Raw genomic sequence first — 21,739 nt, forward strand, 5'->3', positions numbered from 1 at the left:
CCTTAGCAGCTTCCTGAGTGGTGTGGGCTCAGCCTTTGCTTTTGTCTGGGCTGTTGTGAGCTGAGCCCTGCAGGTCTCCACTGTCTAGTCCTGACAGGCCTGGACCGAGAACTGCCCTGGTGAGTGTTAGAGCACAAATGGGGCTTGTCAGGAGGTGTTAATACAGGAATTAATAGCTTTCCATTTTTAGCAGTAAGGACTGCTATGAACTCATTCTCTGCTTTTGTTGGTTTCTAGTTTGGAAGATTAAAATGCTTTGTGACTGGAACTCTAAAAATATAATTATCTGATTCTCCAGCATGATGTCAAGTTCTCAATGGCTGCTTGCTCAGGCATGAAGGAGCTGTCACCTGCAAAGGTGAAGGTTTAACAGTGTGGGAGATACTCTTCATGAGGCTCTGTTTTGAGGCTGTAGAGCAAATTCCTGCAGGAAATGAAGACTGCTTTTGACACATCAGTATTTCCTATTTCAGATACATTTCTCTGACCATGCGTTTTAAATACCAAAATCCTTGAAAGGTGAGGAAAGTTTTTAGGACAAGTACTAATCACTTTGCTTAACATGTTTCTAGAAGATGGTCAGGTCATGGGTAATTAAAGTGGCTTGAAAGATGTAAGTGACCAGGAGAGCTGATACTATTTGGACATGCTGGAGTTCTGTTACCAAGTGTATTTTCTCTTTTACAGTTTTTTTTGGGTGGAAAGGCTGCAGGTATTCCAAAAGATGCTAAGGTTTAAAATGGGAGAAATAAAATGAGGTTTGTATGCCAGTTGATGGACTTTGGTTGTGTGCTACTGGGAGACAAATGTAGCTACTGGAGTTGAAGCATTAAAATCACATTTGTTGATATTAAGGCTCAAGTGGAGCCATAAGTTGTTGTTTTGGGTTTTTTTCCAGAGGTACCAGAGAATCACTTTCTGTGATATGTTGTGCACATTTCCAGACGATGGGCATTTAAATAAGTTGTTAACTGTAGTAGGATGCTACATCATAACTAGCTGCAATTAGATGCCACATATAGGAAAACTTCTTTTAATCTATTTTATCAAAAATAGAAATGGTTTGTAGATGTCAGAGTGAATGAGAGTGATGATGCTCTTCATAATTGAGCTCTCCTCTTCATAATTGAGCTGCCTCTGATTACTTATCTATTTGTACTGGTACAGATTTTCAGAGAGAGTCCTGTAAAGGATGCATCCTGGCTGCTGCAGGTGTCGCTGCAGGTGTCTCTGCAGGACCATGGCGTAATGCAGAGGCCCTGTTCTGATCTCTGGCTGGTGTGCCTTGTCCAATGCATGGGTACAAGATCTGGGTACCAGAAATTTGGAGACTAGTAAATATTTCCTACTACTAGTCGCAAAAGTTGAGTAATAAAGCTGAACTGCTTCACTTAACTGAGCTGTTTGAAGCCTTGAGTCAATGTGCACATGACTTAATAAAATAATCTGCGTACAAGTGCATGGCAGTATGTGTTAACAGTCCCCTGCATAGACTCCTCAACTGGTCAGTAGGATTTATCCATCCTGAGTGATCTTAAAATGCAAAATGCCTTCAGTAAGGCTCTGATTTTTTCCCATGAGTGAACCATGTATTAGGAAGTCAGTCTGTGGGTTGATGGGTGGGGGGGAAATGGCCTCTGTTTATAAAATGTATTAAGTGTTTTCATTTTCACAGCTAATGTTAAATTGTTCTTCAAAGTGTGAATGAGCTCTGAATTGGTAGCAAGTGCTTTCTTCTAGTTCTTTCAATATGTGTGTTGCAGTGACAGGCCCTCATTTGTGCTTGAAAAGACTTTGTTAGCGTACTTAACTTCATGTGCAATGTGCTTGTGTTTTATGCAAACATCAAAATTATTTGTTGAGATAACACTTACATTGACTTAGTGACCAGCTTTACATGAAAGAATGAGAACATAATTTTATTTTGATGCTTTACTTTTCAGTCTGGCTCATGTGAAGGGTTGCTGTCCTGGGAAGAGGAAGGCAAAACAAAAAAGTGTTTTGTGGAGCTGTTACAGTCTGTTTCTTCAGTACTTCATTCTTCCCTTTTGGTCTGGTCTCTGCTGTACCCTCTACCTAGGTTGCTTGCCCTGTGCTGTGTTTCAGAAGCACTGAACAGCATAGTTATTTTACACCAAACCATAGAATAGCTGTTGAATGACCATGGCTGCCAGGTATCTGGCATTTGCTCAGAGACAGTGACAAGAAAGTTGTTGTATGCTTTCTCTCCTTTCTAGTGAAGGTACTCAGCTTTTGCTGCAAGTATAAGCAGCAGAGGTGATGTTAAAGTAATAAAAGTTCCTTGATACAAGGATTCTTATCTCTAAGAATGCATTTGTATCAGAGATCCTACACAATGATGAATAAAACTACGCAACCTTAGTAGCAATCTTCTTCCCTACAATGTGTTTGACTGAAAATTCGTGGGATACAGATAAAGATTGGGAATGCTGTGGCATAGTCTAGTAAACCTTATGTTCTGCTCTCCCAGATTTAATTAAACTCCATGTTGAGGTGTTTTTTGATTGAAAGTACAGAAATCATTCTTGTAACTGCATTATCTATCCTTGTAGCAGAAATTCACAATTTAACCTTTTAAAAAATAAGTTCTTGCCTAAAATACTAGATGGAAATGGAATATTGCTACCAATGAAAGCATTTTGCTACATCACTTATACTAGGATTTGGAGCCAAACCTACTCTTTTCATGCAATGAATGTCAAGTTATAAGGCCCCTTACAAAGTGGACTTCAGAGTTAGTAATGGCTGTTGTGTGTAAAACTGCTTCAGACTAGTCTTGCTCTGTATATGTGCTTACTGGTGGTACTTAGTTTATTCTGCAGTTTGATAGTAGATGTTTTTAATATTGTAATCCAGTAACTAGAATTTTACGTCTCAAGGGGCGACAGCCTAAACCTGATACTGGAATGTATTTTTATTGAGGTGAGTTTACAGAAAACTTCAGGAACTTTAGATTCACAAAACAACATGGGTTATTCAGTACACAAGATCTGTTTTGGTTTTGTGTACAGTAAATTAGATTTTTGATATCCCTAATACAACAAATCATGTAGAGGAAGGATGAAGGAATAACTTCTTTTCAGTGTATTTATTCCATTATGGAAGTGGATGGATCTCATAGACCTGTATTTGCTGAAAACTTGAGATCTTCTGTAGAATTCTCTCCTGAAGGTGATTAGGGTGCTAATACAGAGGTGGTGGTAGTGCACCTACCTTTGTATTATTTGTATTTGGGGAGGAGAGAGGGTTGAATTCTCTCGTCTGTAGCTGGGTATCTTTAACATTTTGAGAGCTCATTCTGACTCATAGTTGTTTTACCCATAATTTCCTAAAGGACACTTGGATGCACAGAATGACTCCTGTTGGCTGTGGTGATCACATGGAAGTGCCAGTAAGTTCATGGACTTGCTGATGTGACAGTGTAGGTGGATTTGCCTGTATTCACATGTAGCTGGAAATCCTTAAAAGTTAGGAGTGTGGCAAGTGTTCTGTGGAAACTTTTGGAAAGAGCAGCCTTCTACTCTTAAATTTGTGTAATACATAATGCAATAGAGTGAGTGTAGTAGGAAACTCGATGATCTGTTTTCTCATGGATGAGTAGTAGATGACTATTTCCACCTGCTCCCCGCTTAAGCCTCATGCCATACATGGTTTGTTGAATTCTGTGTCTAAACCAGTATGATGAGGATGATGCTCATAGGTGCAATTTGGTTGAAAGGAGTAATTTTAGTATAGTTTTCTGCTTCCTGCTGTTTTCTTCTTTTGCAGAGCTGGCAAGGACAAAACAAAGGATTCTTCCCGTGTGTGTGTTCTGATGGGAGACTTTGAAACTTAATACTCAGAAGGTCTTTGTTGCTAAAGCCATTTTTTCATTTGCATCTGTTAACATGTCAGGAAAAAGCTACCTGCTTTGTTCTGGGCAGTAATGAAAGCAGGGTCTTGAAGTGTGCTTGGAGGGGATACTTTCATTCTTGTGAGATATGGGGGTATTTTGTTGTTGGACAAGGACCTGTTGAGGCAACTGTTGGCATTCTGACTTTAGTTGAGCCTGTGATACTGCTGTGGAAACTTTTCTAGATAGTCTGTTTCAAATACCAGTGTGCTCTGCTCACTCATTTTCCATGCAGGCAGATCCTTTTAGCTAGGACAAAAGTAGTACAATTCTTAAGTTTTCTAGTTTTAAGAAAAAGATTGCTGTGCAGATGTTGATGACTAAGTGTTAACAAGTTATCTGCAAACTATTATGTACTGCTCTATCTTCCATGTACAATGGAGAGGGGGACCTAGGAGGAGGAGGTGGCTGTTGACTTGCCATAAACTGTTGTGACTTTTAGCTTTTTTGTTGGTTTTTTTTCTATTTTCTCTAGTGCTAAAGGAAATCTAGGATGTGGAAAATACATAGAAGCCTGAAGCTTCTCCTTGGTTCTGGATTTTAATTATGAACAACTTGCTCACTAAACATTTCTGCTGCACGTCTCTTAATTCTGCAGTATTTTCATGGTTAAAATTGAGATACAATATTGGCACTGGAAAAATGCCTTGGATTAGTCTGTGAATGAGAGATTCCCTGTACACCTATGAGCCTGAGGACACTACTTTCAGTAAGAGGTGGTGGTGAAGGGGGCCACCAGTTTCACTGTAGTGAGCTCAGTGCCAGAGCAGTCAGGTGTGCAGCTGTAGCAGGTTGAAGGCACCTCCTGCTGCTCGTCTTGAGCTGCCCCTGGACCTCAGCTGCCTAGAAATGAATCTCTTCTATCAGGTGTGTTCCCTTCATCATTTATATGTAGTGCCCTCCCACCCTGTCTCTGTATTTCCTTTTCCTGTAAGATTTTTGAAGATTGGAGTTGATCAATAGTGCCTGTGTGCAAGAATATTAGACTTGCAAAACATAAGGATTTTACTATGTTGAAACAACTTAAACAGCTCTAAACTGAAACAATATGCCAGCAGCTCAGGTTGCTGTTTACTCTTAGCATATTCTGCATCTTGATTCCTAATGTATGCCAACTCTTAATGTATTCTTAATGAAGCACTTAATTTGATTTGTTTTCTTCACCTTTCTCTATTGAATATTTAGCTACCAAGGGAAAAATGCATCAGATGCAGAATCATATATAAGTGCTATAATGTGTTCTATTGTTTTGGTTATGTTATATTCTTGCTTGTTAGAAGAAGTTATTTAAAATCAGGGTAAGAAAAATTTGAAGTTGGAAGTGGGGTGAATATTTTCGAATAAGTACTAATCTGTTTTCATAGCTTACTAAATTTTGTTAATCATAGGGCATGAAGAAGTCTTAAACCAGAATATTTTTAGAGATAGTCTGGCTCGATAGCAGATCGCTCCAACACTGAGTTTAAGTATCAGGGTGGAACTAGTGATGCTTGAGCCCAGACTTGGTGCTTACAGTGACTCTAGACTTTGGCATCACATTCACAGATTACTTTCAAGTACTGATTGCTTTGCTGCTCAGATTTAGAGGAACATCTGAAACTGCTGCAAGTCTTCTCTTCAAATGTGCTGGGATTCAAAAACTTTCTGGCTGAGCGTTAACTCCTGAAAAATACATATATCTCAAATCCTATACACAGTGGTTTTTGTTCCTGTTCTCTAAGGGTGAAACTCTGGGCATTTTTCATTCCTTCCAGCAAATAATTATCAAGCACCTAAACCAGTATTTTATACTTGGTATCCAGAGTTTGTTTCCTTTGTTCCTGAAGAACAACAGCAAAAATTGACTACTTCAATAAACACGTAGATGTAGATTCAAAGGTGTTCCTATTGTTCTAATCACCATTGTCCTTTTTGCTTATCAATGCTTGATAAGAGCATATCTGAGCTTGGAGTGAGGTGGTGACAAGTGGATTTGGGTGAGAGATTCTGAGATTGCTGAAACTTCCTGACGCCTTCAAGCAACCAGTTACGCCTCAAACATTTTATAAAGGAATCTCCAACTTTGGAGAATTAATTAGCCCTCCAAGGCAAATCTTGTGTGGTATAACTGAAAGGATACCTGATGAAAGAGCATGTTGTTATTTTAATTTCCTGAAGTTAATAGCATAATAGGAAGAGCTTAATCAAGCTTGTGCCTGGGTTCTTAGCAAAGAACTCTACTGCTGAGTGATGAACAGTATGTGAGGGGTTGGTATGTTCATGAAGCAGAAAAATACCAGTGATGATTTGTCCTTCAGTGTCTGCCAAGATGCACCTAGCAGGATTCCTTGAAGCTGTTGAAAATGGGCTAAATGTGTTATGGGCACTTCAGTTTTCAGTCTGTTCACCATCTTCCTACTATCTTGCAGGAGCTGCAGAAGTGAAGTGGTTTGGGGGCTGGTTGGACACTAGTTAGTTCAACTTGGGTTTCATGTCATTTTACTCTTGGCCCTGGGAGGGTATGGCATGCTTTAGTAAACAGAGTTCTTTAATGGTTTTGTGGTAGTGACATAAGTAAAGGATGGAAATAGGTGTTTGTTTTGAAAAAGACGGAGAAAGTAAAGGAGTTGGGCAAGGAAGCAAATGCTACTGAAGAAGTGGGGAGCACTTGTCTGAAGTGACAAATTCTTTGTGAATGTACTGGAGTTGGAGCAGCTGCTCCTACCTTCTCCAAAAAGTGCTGATGCCTGGCAGAAGCTGCAAGTTTAAAGTGAGCATTGCAAAGTTCCCTTCCCCGTGCAAGGCTGCAGAGATTAGAACCAGTTTAAGAACTGTGGCTCATAGTTATGGTCCCATGTATCTATTCTTTCAATGTCTGAAAAACATGTTGCTTTGATTGCTGGCCCACTTATTACTACTGTAACCGTGGTTACTGGGCAGACAAGCTTTGTACTCTGAGCCTTAATTATTGCCTGTGCCATGGTAGAACCTGACACTGGACAGGAAGCCTAAAATCTTGCTGGTACAGATGATGCAGATTTTTACAGGAAGGTAGAGAAAGGAAGAAGTTTCATGATGGTAGTGGATTGTGGTGTTTTGTCAGTAGTGCTACTGACTAAGAAGGAACCAACAGTTAAACAATATACTGTGATCTCACAGAATAGCTTTGTTGGTTCTATTTTCCTTTAGTTTGCAACACGGAGTTAATGAGTGAGATGTAGAAGGTGAAAAATAAATCTATCTCAGAACATGCATCAAGATCAGATAATATGAGTGTCATAGGTTAGCAAGCATAGTCCCGGAAGGGACGTCCTTGCTAAGGGGTGCTTACAGTTTCCTCTGGGAACTGATAGAACCTATCAGCTGGCCAGTTTGAATATGGACAATTCTCTAAGCCACTTAAAGTTGTGATCACCTCTGTGATCCACATTTAAGAATAGGCAAACTTCCCCTCCAAGCTCTCTCTCGTTTCCGGCGCTGGGACAGGTGGCTGCGGGCCCCGTGTGGGGGCCAGCGGGCCCGGCCAGGCCCTGCTTGGGCCAGGCTGGGCCGGGCCACGGCCATCCTGAAGCCGATGGACCTGTTCCAGCCGTGGAACCCCCCCCCACTGCCTTGCCGTGGGCAGCCGGAGCGGCTCGGCTCTCCCCCCTCTCCACTGCGATAAGAAAAATTCAACATTCCAGCTGCAAAGCTGTAAGGCCGAGGTGAGATTAACCCTTTTTACTGCTGTGAAGAGCTGAAAACCTGAGGGAAGAGAGAGAGGAGATGCTTAAAGCTGAAATTCTGTTGTGAAGCTATGATATATCAGAGTATCCTGTTGTAATTTCATGAAGATATGGGGGGTGGAGTGTTCAACTCGTGAGCAAAAGCACCTGCACTGAGATAGGCAGATGCTGATGCAGCTGTAATTTCATGAGAAGTTTGGACAGGGAGAGATGAACCAGATGAGGACTTTTGCTCCAAACGGGAAAGGAGAAAACCTCAGTCCCTAGAGATGAACCAGATGAGGACTTTTGCTCCAAATGGGAAAGGAGAAAACCTCAGTTCTAGAGATGCTCCCAGAGATAGTCCTAAAGATGAAGATGATGAAGACCCTTTGCTCCCAGGGAAGGAGAAGGGCCTCTGTTTTTGTTTCTGAACGGCTCAACCTTAAAATTGTACCCCAAAAAACTTCAAGAGTGGACCCTCGAAAGCAGTTGCGGGAAAAGCTGCAAGTCGGGGGAAAGGACTCACACGCAGGCAGAGAGACTCCTCTTCCTAAATGGACTGAACAATATTTGGAAGTGGGCGGCTGTCTCGTTGTGATAATGTTTTCATAGCATGAGCAAGAAGAGACTTCTCTTTCTAAATGGACTGAACAAGGTTATTATGGAAGTGGTAAACAGACTGAACATCTTAAGGGTTGTCTTTTCACATTGTCAGTGGGAGAAGGGAGGAAGGTGGGGGGAGGAGGAGAGTTCTGAAGGTGGTATAATTTTTTTTCTTCTTTTAGGTTTGTTAATAAACTTCTTTATATTCTTTCAAGTTTGGTGCCTGTTTTGCATTTCTCCTAATTCTTATCTCACAGAAGATAAACAGTAATGAGTATTTTGGACCAAACCACTACAATGAGCAATAAGCAAATCCTTTCAACTTTTATTAAATATCCTTGGCTGTTGGGGAGTTGGTTTGCTCTTGACTTTGTGTTTGAAGAAAAGTAAATACTGTCAATTACTTCAGTCTGTCTGGTTAAAACATTCAGGGGTAATTTGGTAAGGATTTTTTTTTTCAGTTCTTTGTAGCTAGTACAACTCCATTTTATCCTGGAAACTATTTCTGATTGTCTGCAGACTACCTCTACTGGTTTCCAATGCATATGCATTTTGGGAGCAGGGGGTAAAACAAAGTACGTATGTTGGGAATAACTCTTTAGGAAAGTCATGATGGGGAAGACTGTGTCTGTGCTGAAGCATTTGGTTGTAAGCTGTGCCTCCATAATGTGGCTGTGCCAGCTGATTTCTCTGGTAGAGATACTCTAAATCCTGGTTACATTGCTGACGTATTGCTTGACCATAGTGGCTTAGTTCTGTGTTTTGTGAAGCAGAAATTATGCTAGTTGCCTTAATGAGACGGCCTGTAGATGAATGTTATGTTAGGTCTCCTCACTGACACTGGTATAATAGTCTTTCCAGTTTTGTTCCTGTTCTGCTAAGTGCAGCTTTAGGAGCATCCTCCACTAATTCACCTTGTGAATTCCAAAATAAACGGGCAAAACTTGCAACTTGTTTTTGAGACACTTGTTTGAAGAAACTAAAATTGTTCATTTAAGCTATGTTGTGGGTAACAAAAAACCCACAAAACTGTACAGCAAACTTAAGGCTTCTGAACTCAGCATATTCTGACTGACTAAATACCTTTATGGACAAATTATCACCTTGCTTTTGAAGGTAATTGTACCAGAGTAATGTCAGTTATTTCCAAGTGAGTTTTTGTGTGCTCTTCTGAGTGATCTTTTCCATAGCGTCATGAAGATTTCAACTGGGAACTTGCTCTCACCTGGATGTTAGAAAAAAGGCTGTTTGTGTAGGGGTGGAGCGGATAGGTTAGTTTTCAGTGCCTTTGTAATTTCCCAGTACTACAGCTCAACATTTTTTTGGAGTTTCTTGTCAGTGCTGTGGGTTTTTTTGGATTGCTGTTTGTGTGTTAAGTGATTTTAAAAGTAATTATATGAGTAAAGACTTGTGTGGATTGTGATACAGTAGATGACCAATAGTAGCCGTAATTAAAATACTCTCAATACATCCATAGTAGATAATCATTTTTGCTCAGGTGTAAAAACTGATTTAAAGGAAAATTGTTTGGATACCTGTGCACTGAGAAATATCTCTAGGGAGAATGGGGGTGGGTGGAAGAGGAAATGAAAGATTGTTCACATGGTACTTAAAGAAAAGTTAATCCAATCTGTCAGGATAAACTTTTCAGCCCCTAAAAAAGGGCAGAAGTAACTTGAGTGGAAAATCCTCACTGATTATTTCTTCTCTCTTAATCTTGCAGCTGATTGTAATGCCGTTCTTAAAGCTCTACAGCCCATTTTTCAGGAGCAGGGAATGACAGAAACAGTTCATAACTGGGAAGACCATGGTTATTTAGTAACCTACATCAAAAAAAATGGCAGGTGAGTGGATTTTCTTCCTCTAGATTATGTCCCCACTATCTTTCCTTAAAATATCTATTTTTCCATCTATTGGACCTCCTGTAGTGTTGACAGGGTAAGCTGTCCTTTTTTCAGCCTTGTGTATGAAGTAGCTATGATAAAGCAGAATCTTTTTCATAATCTGGACTATGTCATCTTGCAGTTTGGATATCAGAAGGTTGAACTGATCAGTCTGGTCCGTACCATAGAATGGTGCCTTGGTCTCAGCACTAGTCCTTCCAGATGCAGGACAGCTCCAGTCAGTTCAATGTATTTGTAATTTTTCTGACCATTAAATATGTCTAAACATGTTGGAATCTAACCTTAGCATGTGAACAATGACTGCTTTGTGTCTCTGTCTGCATTTACACGCCTTTATATGCTGCAAATTCTCAAGCAGCTTCTGAAGTAATTAACAGCATGTGAGGGTGGTTGGTGTCATTAGTGACACAAAAGCTGAGACTGCTGGGACAAACTGAAAAACAAAACTACATTCACTTTATTTCCTCATGCTGCTTCACAGTGTGAGGGTTAGTTGATTATGGTATACGTTGATCTGGTTTATTTATACGTAACTACCGTGATTTTATTGCACTTAGGTTCCTTGCAGTTATTCAGTTACCTGTTCTGGACATCATCGTGGCAGTTGCTGCTTTGGAGTTGCTTGTTTTTTGTTTTTTGCTGGTTGGATTTGTTTTGTTTGGTGGGTTGTTTGTTTGATTGGGATTTTTTTGTGGGGGGTTTCTTGGGATCCAAACTAAGGTAACAAGTAAGAGGATATGAGTAGTTCTATGTTTATCATTCTCAGTTGTGCTCTGGGAAGTTTTTGTATATTTCAGTTACCTTTTCAAATGTGGCACTTGCAAAGTGAACTTTTTTTTTTTTTTAACGGTGCAGTGTTAAATGATAATAGAGAATGGTTATTGCTCTCTCGGTATATTCATTGCTGTCTGAACTCTGGTGCATACTGGATTTATCTTCCTTGAAAATGGCTCACTTCAGTTTGACAACTTACTGTCTGTAATGGAGTTAAAGTATTTTTTGTGCATTGCCAGACCCATTAAGCTCCCAATTAGGGAACATGTGTGCAGGAGAACTTTCTGTGTTTTGGGACCTCAGCACTTTTGTTTCCTCTGGTTATAGAAAAAGCCTGAATATTTTTTTTTTAAAGGTAGCCCCAAACTGTGTATTTCTGTTAGTGTAGTTTGTTTGTATTTCTGTTTGATGTAGTTTCAGTTAACTTAAACAAATGAGGTTGTAAACCCATAAAACTCAACAGACTGGACAGTTAAAAAACCTTGCAAAACAAACACATTTCACAAGTTGTAAGACTGAACTGATGAGCATATGGAGGATTTCATACTAACTAAATGGGCTGTATTTTAATACCAGCAAGTTTGTCTGCACTTAATCTTAGTGCCCTAAAATATCATCCATTTTTAGTTAGTGTAAAAATATTACCTGATGCAATTGGACAGAAAGTAGCCAGGGCATACAGATTCTTCCTCCTTCCCTGCAAAACAGTGTACTTCATTTCCCCCAGCAGCTTGTAGTAAAACATGGAAAAAAAGAATTGTGATGGAGGGGTAGGTATGTCATGAGCAGCTCTTGTAAGGATGGCTGGCTGCCACTTGTCACAAGTTCCCTAGAATGAGAGATGGAGTGGGTGCTGTATGTGAGTAAGGGTTTTGGGAGCATGTGCACACAAACGTGTTTTTAGCCAGCCAAAGGTGACTGAGACATTGCAAAACAAAGATGTGTGGTTGATGTAAAGCTGGGTACTAATCCCTGGGAAAAATATTTGAGATGGGATAGTAACATGTTGCTAAACAGTGTCTACACTCCAGAGTTTGCTGAGATAACCCCCATAACCTGCAGGGAGCCCTGTGCTGCAGATGGTGGGATTGTGGGCACTGCTTTTGACAAAACTTCATCTGTGATGAGGATACCACGTGAACAGCCCCATGAAGGACTTTGCTGGTTGAACGAAGTGGAGCTGATTTGGGGATTAAGATGTGCTTTCCTATTGTCATTACCAAAGCAACAGATCCCTGTTCTCCTTTGTCCAAAGCTAAGCAAGCAAAAGTCATATGTGGCAACTCTACCTGGTCCATTTACTTTGTGATTTATTCTGACAAAGAACGTAATTGAGGGAGGTTCAGCTGAAAACCTTTAACTAATGGAGTTGTCAACACAAGACTCTAGAGTGGAGCAGGAAATGGCTCTCTTGAGCCACTCGTTCTCCTCTGAAGTGGTGATGGATGCAATCCCTCTCTGCTTTGCCAATCCTCTTGCCCAAACACTGCTTGGGAAACAGTACCATGTGCCAGAGTGGAGCTGGGTCTCTGAGTTTTGGGGTCCCAGCAGTCTCATTTTTCTGAGCTGCGTGTTTTTAGATTGCTTCCAGGATGGTTTTAGGGTCACATTAAGCAGCATGCTTTTACTGAAATGTCACTATCTTGGACTAAACTGTTAAAAGTTAGGTTAAAAAAATGTGAAGTTTTTGTCTTATTTAATGTATACAGTACTTTGTATAGTGCCCAGTATATTTCAACAGATTGAGAAGTGTTAAATCTAGGTTAAGGAAAAAAATCAGTGAAGCTAATCTTTGGAAATTGATATCTTCTCAACTAATACTTTGTTTTAATGTCTTTACTGCTTGTGTGCAAGTAGTCTTTTGTTATATTGCATAGAGCTATGAGGGATTTATTTTTTCCTTTGTGCATCTATGCTCCCTCTTTTGTCATGTTCCACCTTCACAGACCCCCAAAACCTGAAACTTAAGTCATTGTTTCTACAGTAGAAGAGTGTCTTTTAGAAAATCTTTGACTTCCCCTATACACATACCCATTTTTAACTTCAGTTTCTGAATTCTTGTTTAGAGAAGTATAATCCTACTGGCATTTGACTTCACTGTTCACAACAGTGCAAGCTTTACCCAATTGAATTTGGTTTGTATATCACAGAGATGCTGATGAATATGTTAACACTGTGAAGGGAGAGGGGAGTGTGTTTACTTTTTTATTTTCTCTGTTAGGCTTTTGCTAACCACTCTGTGTGCTAGTCAGCATATTTTAAGGGAGCAGGATGAACATTCTTCAGCTCTTTGTTACAGGGTGAAGTGTTGTAGTTGCCTGTGGAGTTACCCAGAGTATAAAAATGGACTGAAGAATAGGAAGGAGTTGGTAGGAATCAGCAGCAGCTACTATGTCATTGGTTTAATTTTCCTATTCTGTAAGAAGAGAACTGGAATGATGGTATAATGAAAAAATGTGATTGCCTAGTTCCTTAAGGTCCCTCAAATACTTTGTAATTAAGATGAAGAACACTTAAAAAAGGCTATGTTTTAGGGAAACAATGTCGTGCCATTTTTAAAAATTTTATATTTTCCTAATATTAACAGATTTTTATTTCCTTTCTCATTGAGTTGTTTGACAGGTGATGCTTTTAGTGGCAAGCTGTTTCTGAAATACTTGAACTATTCTATTTTATAGTGACTCAAAGTTAGTCAGCAGATCAGAGGTTTGATGGATAAATAGGAGTTTGTAGGTACCTGTCTGTCTATCCAGCTTTATTCTCTGGGTGTGTGGTGTTGGAAAACCTTTCTTGGATACATGAGATTGCAATGCTTCTTCCTCCGCAGTGCAAGTAAGGTAGGATGATGCGCATTTTGGGTTAGATCTTTGCTTCCTAGTTCTGTTTCCAGCAGTTACTTCTGGATTTGTGGGGTTTGGAATTTTGTTGACATCTGAAGTTTCCTGATGATCAGGTGGTAAGATGCAGCACTCAGTAGAATTGTTTCTGTAGTTGGTGCTTGTTTGCATACAAGCACAAAAAGCTTGAATACTGCACTGGAGGATGTGACAGATATGCAGGTGCAGCAAAGAGTGGAGCCTTATTGTAGTGGGGGCTGCTTTTCAGATGCAGATTTCCTTGCCAGATGGAAGGGAAGAGGATACCTCCTCACTGAGCCTTTTTTTTTTCCCCTCACTACTTCTATGAAATTACATGCAAGCACACACCAAAAGTGTGGCAAGTGGTTTATTTTTTGAAACAGGAATTATATTTTTCAGAAAGATGAGATAGGAGGGGCTAATTTTGAAGCAAACTTTATTTTTCCCCTCATTTGGATTCTAAAATAATCTTTCTTGTATTTGCATAGGTAGAAAATGGAAACTCTATCATTGTTTTAAAGAACCTTCCTCCACATATTAAAAGAGCTGCTGCTGATAAAAACCTGCATTCATATATGTTCTGCCAAGCAGACAAATGTAAAGTGACAAAAGCCAGCATAGCCTTTGCTATCTGCTGATTGAAGCTAGTAAGTCTTCTGTGGGTTCAGCTTTGGCCCACCACTACTGCCTTAATACTACTTAATACTGGACTGTTCCCTTTTTTGAGTACACTTGTACTGTTGGCTGCGTGTTTAAATCTTTACAGGCATCTTAGCTTGTTTCAGGTGTCTGTTTTCATCCAGATAACTTATAGCCAAGGTATAACCAACCTGGACCTGTATTACTGTTGAGAATTACAAATTTCATTCAAGTGTTTTTTTTACCATAAACTAATGGAGAATATCAGCCAGAAACTTGGAACTTGAATTTTTGTCTGAATACACAGCCTGCTGCCTGCCTTTCATCTCTTCCCCCTTTCCCCAGGTGTCAGGACCCTGCTATTCTGGTAGAGATGACAATTTGATAAAATGAATGATGGTTCTGCAGTGCCATTGTCACTGTATTCTAATGCCATTGCATCACTTACAAATCTGAAGTTGTGTGGCTATACTTTCAGAGCAACTTTCCTCTCTGCCTCTTTGCCTCTTACCTCAAAGTGGAGGCAGGAATATCCTGTCATGGAGTCAAAGGGGAAGTGAAGATGTCAGCTGTCAAATCTTATGACAGCTATGTGATTCTTGGAGGAAATTAATTTAAAAGAACTCGAGTCATGGGATAATGAAATCTGTTGCTTATTTGTGCCAACAACAACTCCTGGAATATGGAAACGAACTGATAAAAAGTTTTTCTAACAGTGAAAATACTTGACACTGTGCCAGTTTTCAAGGAATCAAATTACAGAGCTGTCATATGAACTGTGTTTATGTATTTCTGTCTGTAGTTCCACAGCTCTGAGGGCCTATGGAATTTACCCTTTTCACTGTGAATGGTTGTGTCCAAAACCTGCTGGAGTGACCAGTACTTCCATCTTCTGAGTTCTGCTTTTTGTCTTTCTCTCCTTTAAAAAAACCCAACTCATCATGTAAACAGAATCCTGGTAGGCTTTTGTGTTCCCTCATCAGAAACCTGTGTCGGAAGACACCTAGTGGGGAAGCTGTGGGTTGGAGGGAGGGTTGCTCCAAGGTGGTGACAGTCTGTGGGCTCTGGGTGTGCATGTGTGTGTTAAATAGAAGCGCCTTTCCTTCTTGGAAGCAAGACCTGTGTGCAGAGTCGTGAGGAAAGCCTCAGGCTTTCCGGGCCTATCCTCTGAAGAGAGCTGGGTGACAGTAGTAACACGTGAGAGCTGCAGATCACTGCTGTTCCAAAGCCAGCAAGAGCATTTTTATTCTTAAATTGCTTCAGTCAGTTTCCATAATTTGATCATTTTACAGTTACCAAAAGTTGTCTTCAGATAAAACGGAATAATTAGGGTTTTATTTCTGACTGCACCTAAGGGCTGAAGTTCCCAGCACCATGGGAGAGGTGGTGTTCATATTAGGCTGACAGTTTGCAAAAGGAGCTCTGGAAGAGACAAAGGTGGGAGTGGTGGGAAGATGGGAGGTCATCTAAACTTATTGTCACAACAAGAGCTAGTCTGTGTTTTCCTTTGGGGCTAAGTGGGGTGATAAGAGCAGACAGGCAAAGAAAAGAGCATTCAGAGAATGATACAGCTTTATCCGAGGTTTCTGTGTTGTACTAGTGCATTTCTATCTCTGAATACCGTTCTTTTTTTGTTCAGCCATTTCTGTTCTCATCCCCTCTTCTGCTCCTTTTTTCTGGTGTATGGTTTTTCCCCTCCATTTCCTTTATGTAGTCCCCTTTTAGCCTTTCTGTTTCTTTTTGTATTCTCTCCTCCCTAGAGTGGGAAGGATATTGCCTCGGCTGCCCTCTCTTCTTGTGTCCTTCCCCACTGCCCTTAGCTCTTGTTTTGTTTCTTGCAAGTTCTCCAAGATTCATTGTTTGTTCGCCTCATGTGTGTAGCATAGTGAAGCCTTGCTCTTTGGTCTTGAAATGTTCCTGTAGTAGATATACAGTAGGAGTTATGTTGACTTTGCATCTCTGCTCATCAATGAGAGTTTGCTGCTGCAATTTCTTTGCCAGTGAAAGCTGTGGTTTGCCCCAGGATGTGTATTGTTTCTCACAGATTTTTACTCAGCTTTGAATGTGATCAGTGTCTCTGAATAGTTGCTATAAAAAGTTAAAAAAAAACCCATTCAACAGAAAGCCAAACAACCAACCCCAACCACCCTCCCCACAAAATGAAACAAACACACCCCTAGAAGTGAAAAGGAAAAGGTCCGGTTGTTTTCTTAAGGCTTGTTTTCAATTAAAAAACCCAAACCAAACCAACACACCTGCTCCAGCAGGCATTATTTGAAGAACTGAGACTAGCAAGCAGCATATTCTCATTGTACCATGGTTGTTGTGGCTTAAACATGGTTTCACTGCCTTGCTTCCTACTGGTTTTATTAGTTGTGTAGTGATAGGCAAGTTCTTGCAACTTTGTTTGCTCTTCCTTGCAGAGGAAGACTTGAGCTGTCACTGCCAATGGTTACAGATGCTGGGGAAAAAGCATGCATTCTGAATTTTAATGTAACTCGTTTCAGATTTTATTTCCTTACTCTGATTTTTGATAATAAATTTGTCATCACTGTCTCTCTGTTGTAGTTTTGCCAATTTGAGAATTCATCCTCGTGGATTAGTGTTGGTGGATCTGCAGAGCTACAATGATCACATGAAAGGAAGAGAGGAAGTTGATCAGGTATGAGTGCTGCTTACTAGGATTATCTAACTGCATGGGGAGCACCTATTTTTTTTTTTTTTTTTTTCAGGTCGATCAAAGTCTATCTTGGTAAAAGATTAAAAATATTAAAGTCAGTTCAAACCTGGATTACTGACGAGGAGCAGTAACACCTGTTGAAGTTGTGTACACACGTGAGTGCATGAATGCACACACTCTTTTGCAAGTACTGGGTCTCGTATTACAGCTGCTGTAATATGGACAGTCCTGCTTGTAACCAGGCTGAGGAGGCAAGATAGTTACTCATGGGCTTCTGGTTACATTTCAAAGCCTTTTCATAGCAGGTGCTATGTTTTATTGCCTTCCAGGTAGAGTAATTTTAACAGGTATTTTGCATTAAGTGATGATCTACAAATTCTACCTCATGTTTGCTATTTTTTGCAGCTTCTAAACAAAGTAGAAGAAAGAATGAAAGAATTGTTTCATGGTAACATTAAAAGGGTGAAACGGTAAGTTTGTACCTCTTCTTCTGTGTGTGGTTTGTCTGCATAGTTACTAAAGATAAGCAAGTTGTGCTTTGCTGTAATGTGTGAATAGCCTGGAGTATGAAGATACAGATGGGATATTTTTTTAGTTTCTTGTGATGATTGCATGAAATAGTGAGAGAAAATGCAGCCTGGAAGTGGGAACAGACTGCTCTGGAAGGGCTGGGCAGCCAAGGGTGGCAGGGGAATAGGCCAAGGCATAAACTGTACCCTATGGGCCACATCCCACAGCCCATGGAGAAGGTGAGCTGGTGATGGTGACCAGCGTGAGACCCATCCCTGTGACTGCCAGGCTGGGCTGTAGTACTGAGGCAGCTTTGGGGGCGAGCTGGGTGTCAAGGATTGGCCAAACACTTGGGCAGGTGGGATAGAGCTCAGGGACCAGGGCTGAGGTTTAGAGCTAAAATGAAGTTCAAGCCCATAGAGGAGACCCCACCCTGAGAAGGTTTCCTGCGGCTCTTTCTCTCACATCTCTGCCTCTGGTGTGCCTCATGGTGCTCACTGTGGGCATGTGTGGTTTAGGGACCTGACAAGAATATAGATATGTTTTGTAGCAAACTTTTATAATAAAACTCAAGGATGGAGGCTTTGCAAGCCCTCTGTCAATTTGAATTATTTAAATTCAAGGCTATATATTAAATTTTAGGGACTCAAATTGTGGCTCATGGCCTGGTGCTGAAATAACTTTCATACTGGATGTGGCTTGTTGTTGTCTTCGTGGTGACTATCTGGCAGTGACTGATACCGTGAAGCCAGAGAGCCCTTACTGTAGGCATGCCCATGGTGGAAGATGTAGTGGGTGCTTGAAGGACCGTAGAAGTGAAAATGGGTTAAGAAAAGTAAAAAGCAAGTGTAAAATCAGCAAGGCTCAGTAAAGCCAAGGAACAAACTACAAAACAGGAAAACAGTTAAGCAGTATTATGGCAGAAAGTAGATCTGAAGTTTGAGAGACCACAAGTAAAATGGTAGTAATTTGAAAAGTGGTATTATACTTGAATATTATTTGTTTTACAGTTGTGTGTAAAACAGAGAGTAGTTATCTTGCTTTACTTCAACCTGGTAAAGGCTCACAAGGTGCACAGTGTATGAACATAGATGATCTCATAGATTGATCTCCTCAATCTGTGTTATTGAGGAGAAGCTTTGAGGTTATTTTAATGCTGAAATGATACAGGGAGTTTGTGGAATCCCTGTGATAGGAATTTCTTAAAAACAGGTCAGGAAAACATCTGCTTGAAGTGACCTAGATCTTTTGGTTACTGTAGTATAGAGGATGAACCTCTTCAAACAGTGTATCTGGCATGGATCTTGGCACATGCTCCTCAGCGTCTTTTTTTGCTTGTTTTTCTTTTGTGCCTTTTTTAAAATTTGTTTTGCATCGTTTTGATGTCAGCTGCACACACGCAGCTGCAGTAGGGTGAATGTAGCTGGAGAAGCTTTTCCTGCCTTTTTGTTGTTCTGAGGTAAGGAAGGGTTGCTCTTGCTCCCACTGCGTGCCGCCATCTGGCGGCTCGCTGGGGGTAGGAAGTGTTTCTGGAATGTTGGCTGGGAATCACTAGGGAATTGAGAAGCAGCTTATCTCTGGTCTTCTGCTACACCCTCCTCTGGAAAAAAAACCCCTTTATTCTTTCAAGTGTGTGTGGGAGATCTGATGAACTCTGTGTCTGCACTTTTGCCTAAACACAATCCCTTTGATCATTTGCTGTTATTTCAAAGATAGTTTGTCTTTACAGGTGAAATACTGATTTGAACCATCTCTATGGAATTTAAGAAACCCCTAAAACCCACAAACAAGAAACCCAAAACAATCTTTGCAGATGCTTGAACCACTTTTAAAAAGTAATACAGACTATCTGCTGATATCAAGGATTGTGCTTATGCACTGCAGATTGACCCAGCTCAGTTTGAAACACTGTAATAGTTCACTTTTTGTTTCTCTGTGTATTAAAATGTCTCTCAGTACAGCTCTGAGTAAGATGCACTTAATCTTAAAGAAATGGCATTCTTAACTGAAGATTTTTTGTTGTTTTTTTTGCCTGCATTCTGCTTTTGTATTATTTTCTGATCATGAGCTGTTTCTTCTACAGAGGCTTGTATGTTATGTAAATTCCATCTCTTTGAATAGAGTGAAATTCACAGGTACATTGTGGAAGTTGTACATAAAGAAGAATCATTTATATTATCTGTGCCTTAGCAACTTATGTATATTTAACATATGGCTGGTAGGTTTCTTGTATATGTTGAGTGTTAAATGTAGCAAGTTTTCTTAGATGCCTCTTGTAAATATTACTTATTATGGTGAATCCACGGGATATTTAAAGTGGATTTTTTTAAAAAATAAACATTCCAATTTTTTGTAATCTCTTTCTCATATTATTTCTTTCTAGGTTGCCAGCCATTTTGAGAGGAGGTGTCATTGATAGATACTGGCCTACAGCTGATGGGCGCCTGGTGGAATATGACATAGATGAAGTTGTTTATGATGAAGATTCACCTTTTCAGAATATTAAAATTCTGCATTCAAAACAATTTGGGAATATTCTTATTCTCAGTGGGGATGTTAGTAAGTACCATCTCATTTAAGGATCTCTGGTGTGAAAATGTCAGAAGTGTTGTTTTCTGTCCTGATGTGGCAGTTTTATTAGATGTCTAAGAGTCATGGTTCTGATGCTGGAAACTGTTTATGCATGTACATGTGTATCTGTTCCTTTATATTAAGGATGTCAATCAGGCTGACCAGTGTAAAATCTAGAGTTGAAAAAGAAAAGATTTATTTTTCCAGAGTTAGTATCTTTGCTGCAGAAAGTGGCTGAGGAGAATAGATGGTGTTCTGTAGCAGAGCTTGCTCTACTCCACTCTTTTATATGAGCTTTTCCCTCTTGTTGCCAGTCCAACCTTCTGAGAGCTTCTCTTTGACAGCAAAACAAGCTACTTTCAGTCTTCAAAACACAATGTAGTTCTAAACAAATACAAAGAAGTGGGAGCTGGCATGTGTGTATGTGTATAACCCTGCTGCTCCCTTGATTCTCTAAGGGAATTTCCTGCTTGGTGAGGTATAGGGCAGCTGTATCTCAAACCATTTAGCTGCTTTATTGGTGAACATCTTTTGACTCTTCTTCAAAATAATAACTCTTAAGTTAATCAGAATAGCAACTCAACCTTTGTGAGGGTTTTTGTGTTGTACTTTGTGCCTGCTGACCTTTGTATTTTTGAAAGCGAACGTAGAAGAAAGTGCACTACTGTTTTTTAAAACTGGAGACTGCTGTTTTCTAGAAAATCTAGGCAACAAAAGGATTGTGCTTTGTAAAATCTTAGTTCTTATGTTGAAAAAGGACTGACTGTGGTAAATGAGGGCTGTTGCTGCCCAGGGATAGAATACCTGTCTTAACTCTGATGGCAGAGAAATTAAGGAATTAAACTACAGCTTTTTGAAATCATTGGAAGTACCTCTAACCATTCAGTTCACTTTCTGCAACTGTCAAGAGGGCTTCTGTGCAGATGGCAGCTGAAAAGCACTGTTACTGAGTGCATTAGCAAGGTATTTTCTAATCCAGATAGAACTGTATTAGAAATCATCAAATGTAGTACTCAGTACTTCTAGCCAGAAATTTTCATCAGAGTTTAATATGGAGATGAGGTTTTGCTTGAACATTGTGACAATGTGCCTTGTAGAAAGGGACGTATGCCATTACTTATTTCCCTTCCATGGGATTTTAAAACAATGCTTTGTCTCATTTTGTTATTGTGCACTCGTGAGTGAGGTGGTAGTTGCCAGGCAGAGTGATAGGATATGCCACGATGTGCTGCTGCACAAAGCTTGGCCCTTGTAGTGCAGATCTGTTATTGCAGCTTGGGAGTGTTAGTGCCTGCTTTGAAGCTGATGCTGGCAGAAGGCAAGCTGCAGGGCCCTTCAGCACCTGGGTTAATGGTCATGTTTGTTTCTGTGCAGGGATCGACTGGTGTGCATCTAGGCTAGGTTGCTCTTTTTAGCTGGTGTCCACAATGTGTTTTCAAAAATTTCCAGATCTGTCTCTTTCAGGATGAGTCTGAGATAAAAAGCCACTGAAGTATCAAGTTACAAAGACTGATGGTTTTGGTCTCCTACTTGGCTTCTTTTGGCACACAGTACTTCCAAATGCTGAGGTGGCCATTTGTTGGGTTCACATGGAGAACTGG

The 21,739-nt window shown here is 40.2% G+C and overlaps 1 protein-coding gene across 1 annotated transcript in view; it reads left to right on the forward strand.

The window, feature by feature from the left end:
* SMS (spermine synthase) overlaps positions 1-21,739 on the forward strand; it is a 46,092-nt gene that overhangs the window by 6,685 nt on the left and 17,668 nt on the right. Inside the window, exons 2-5 of the mRNA XM_032100814.1 lie at positions 9,926-10,046; positions 16,946-17,039; positions 17,463-17,527; positions 19,951-20,126. Coding sequence (XP_031956705.1) covers positions 9,926-10,046; positions 16,946-17,039; positions 17,463-17,527; positions 19,951-20,126 — 456 coding nt within the window. The remainder of the gene's footprint in view (positions 1-9,925; positions 10,047-16,945; positions 17,040-17,462; positions 17,528-19,950; positions 20,127-21,739) is intronic.

The sequence above is a fragment of the Corvus moneduloides genome, chromosome 2, assembly GCF_009650955.1.
Source record: "Corvus moneduloides isolate bCorMon1 chromosome 2, bCorMon1.pri, whole genome shotgun sequence".
Taxonomy (NCBI): domain Eukaryota; kingdom Metazoa; phylum Chordata; class Aves; order Passeriformes; family Corvidae; genus Corvus; species Corvus moneduloides.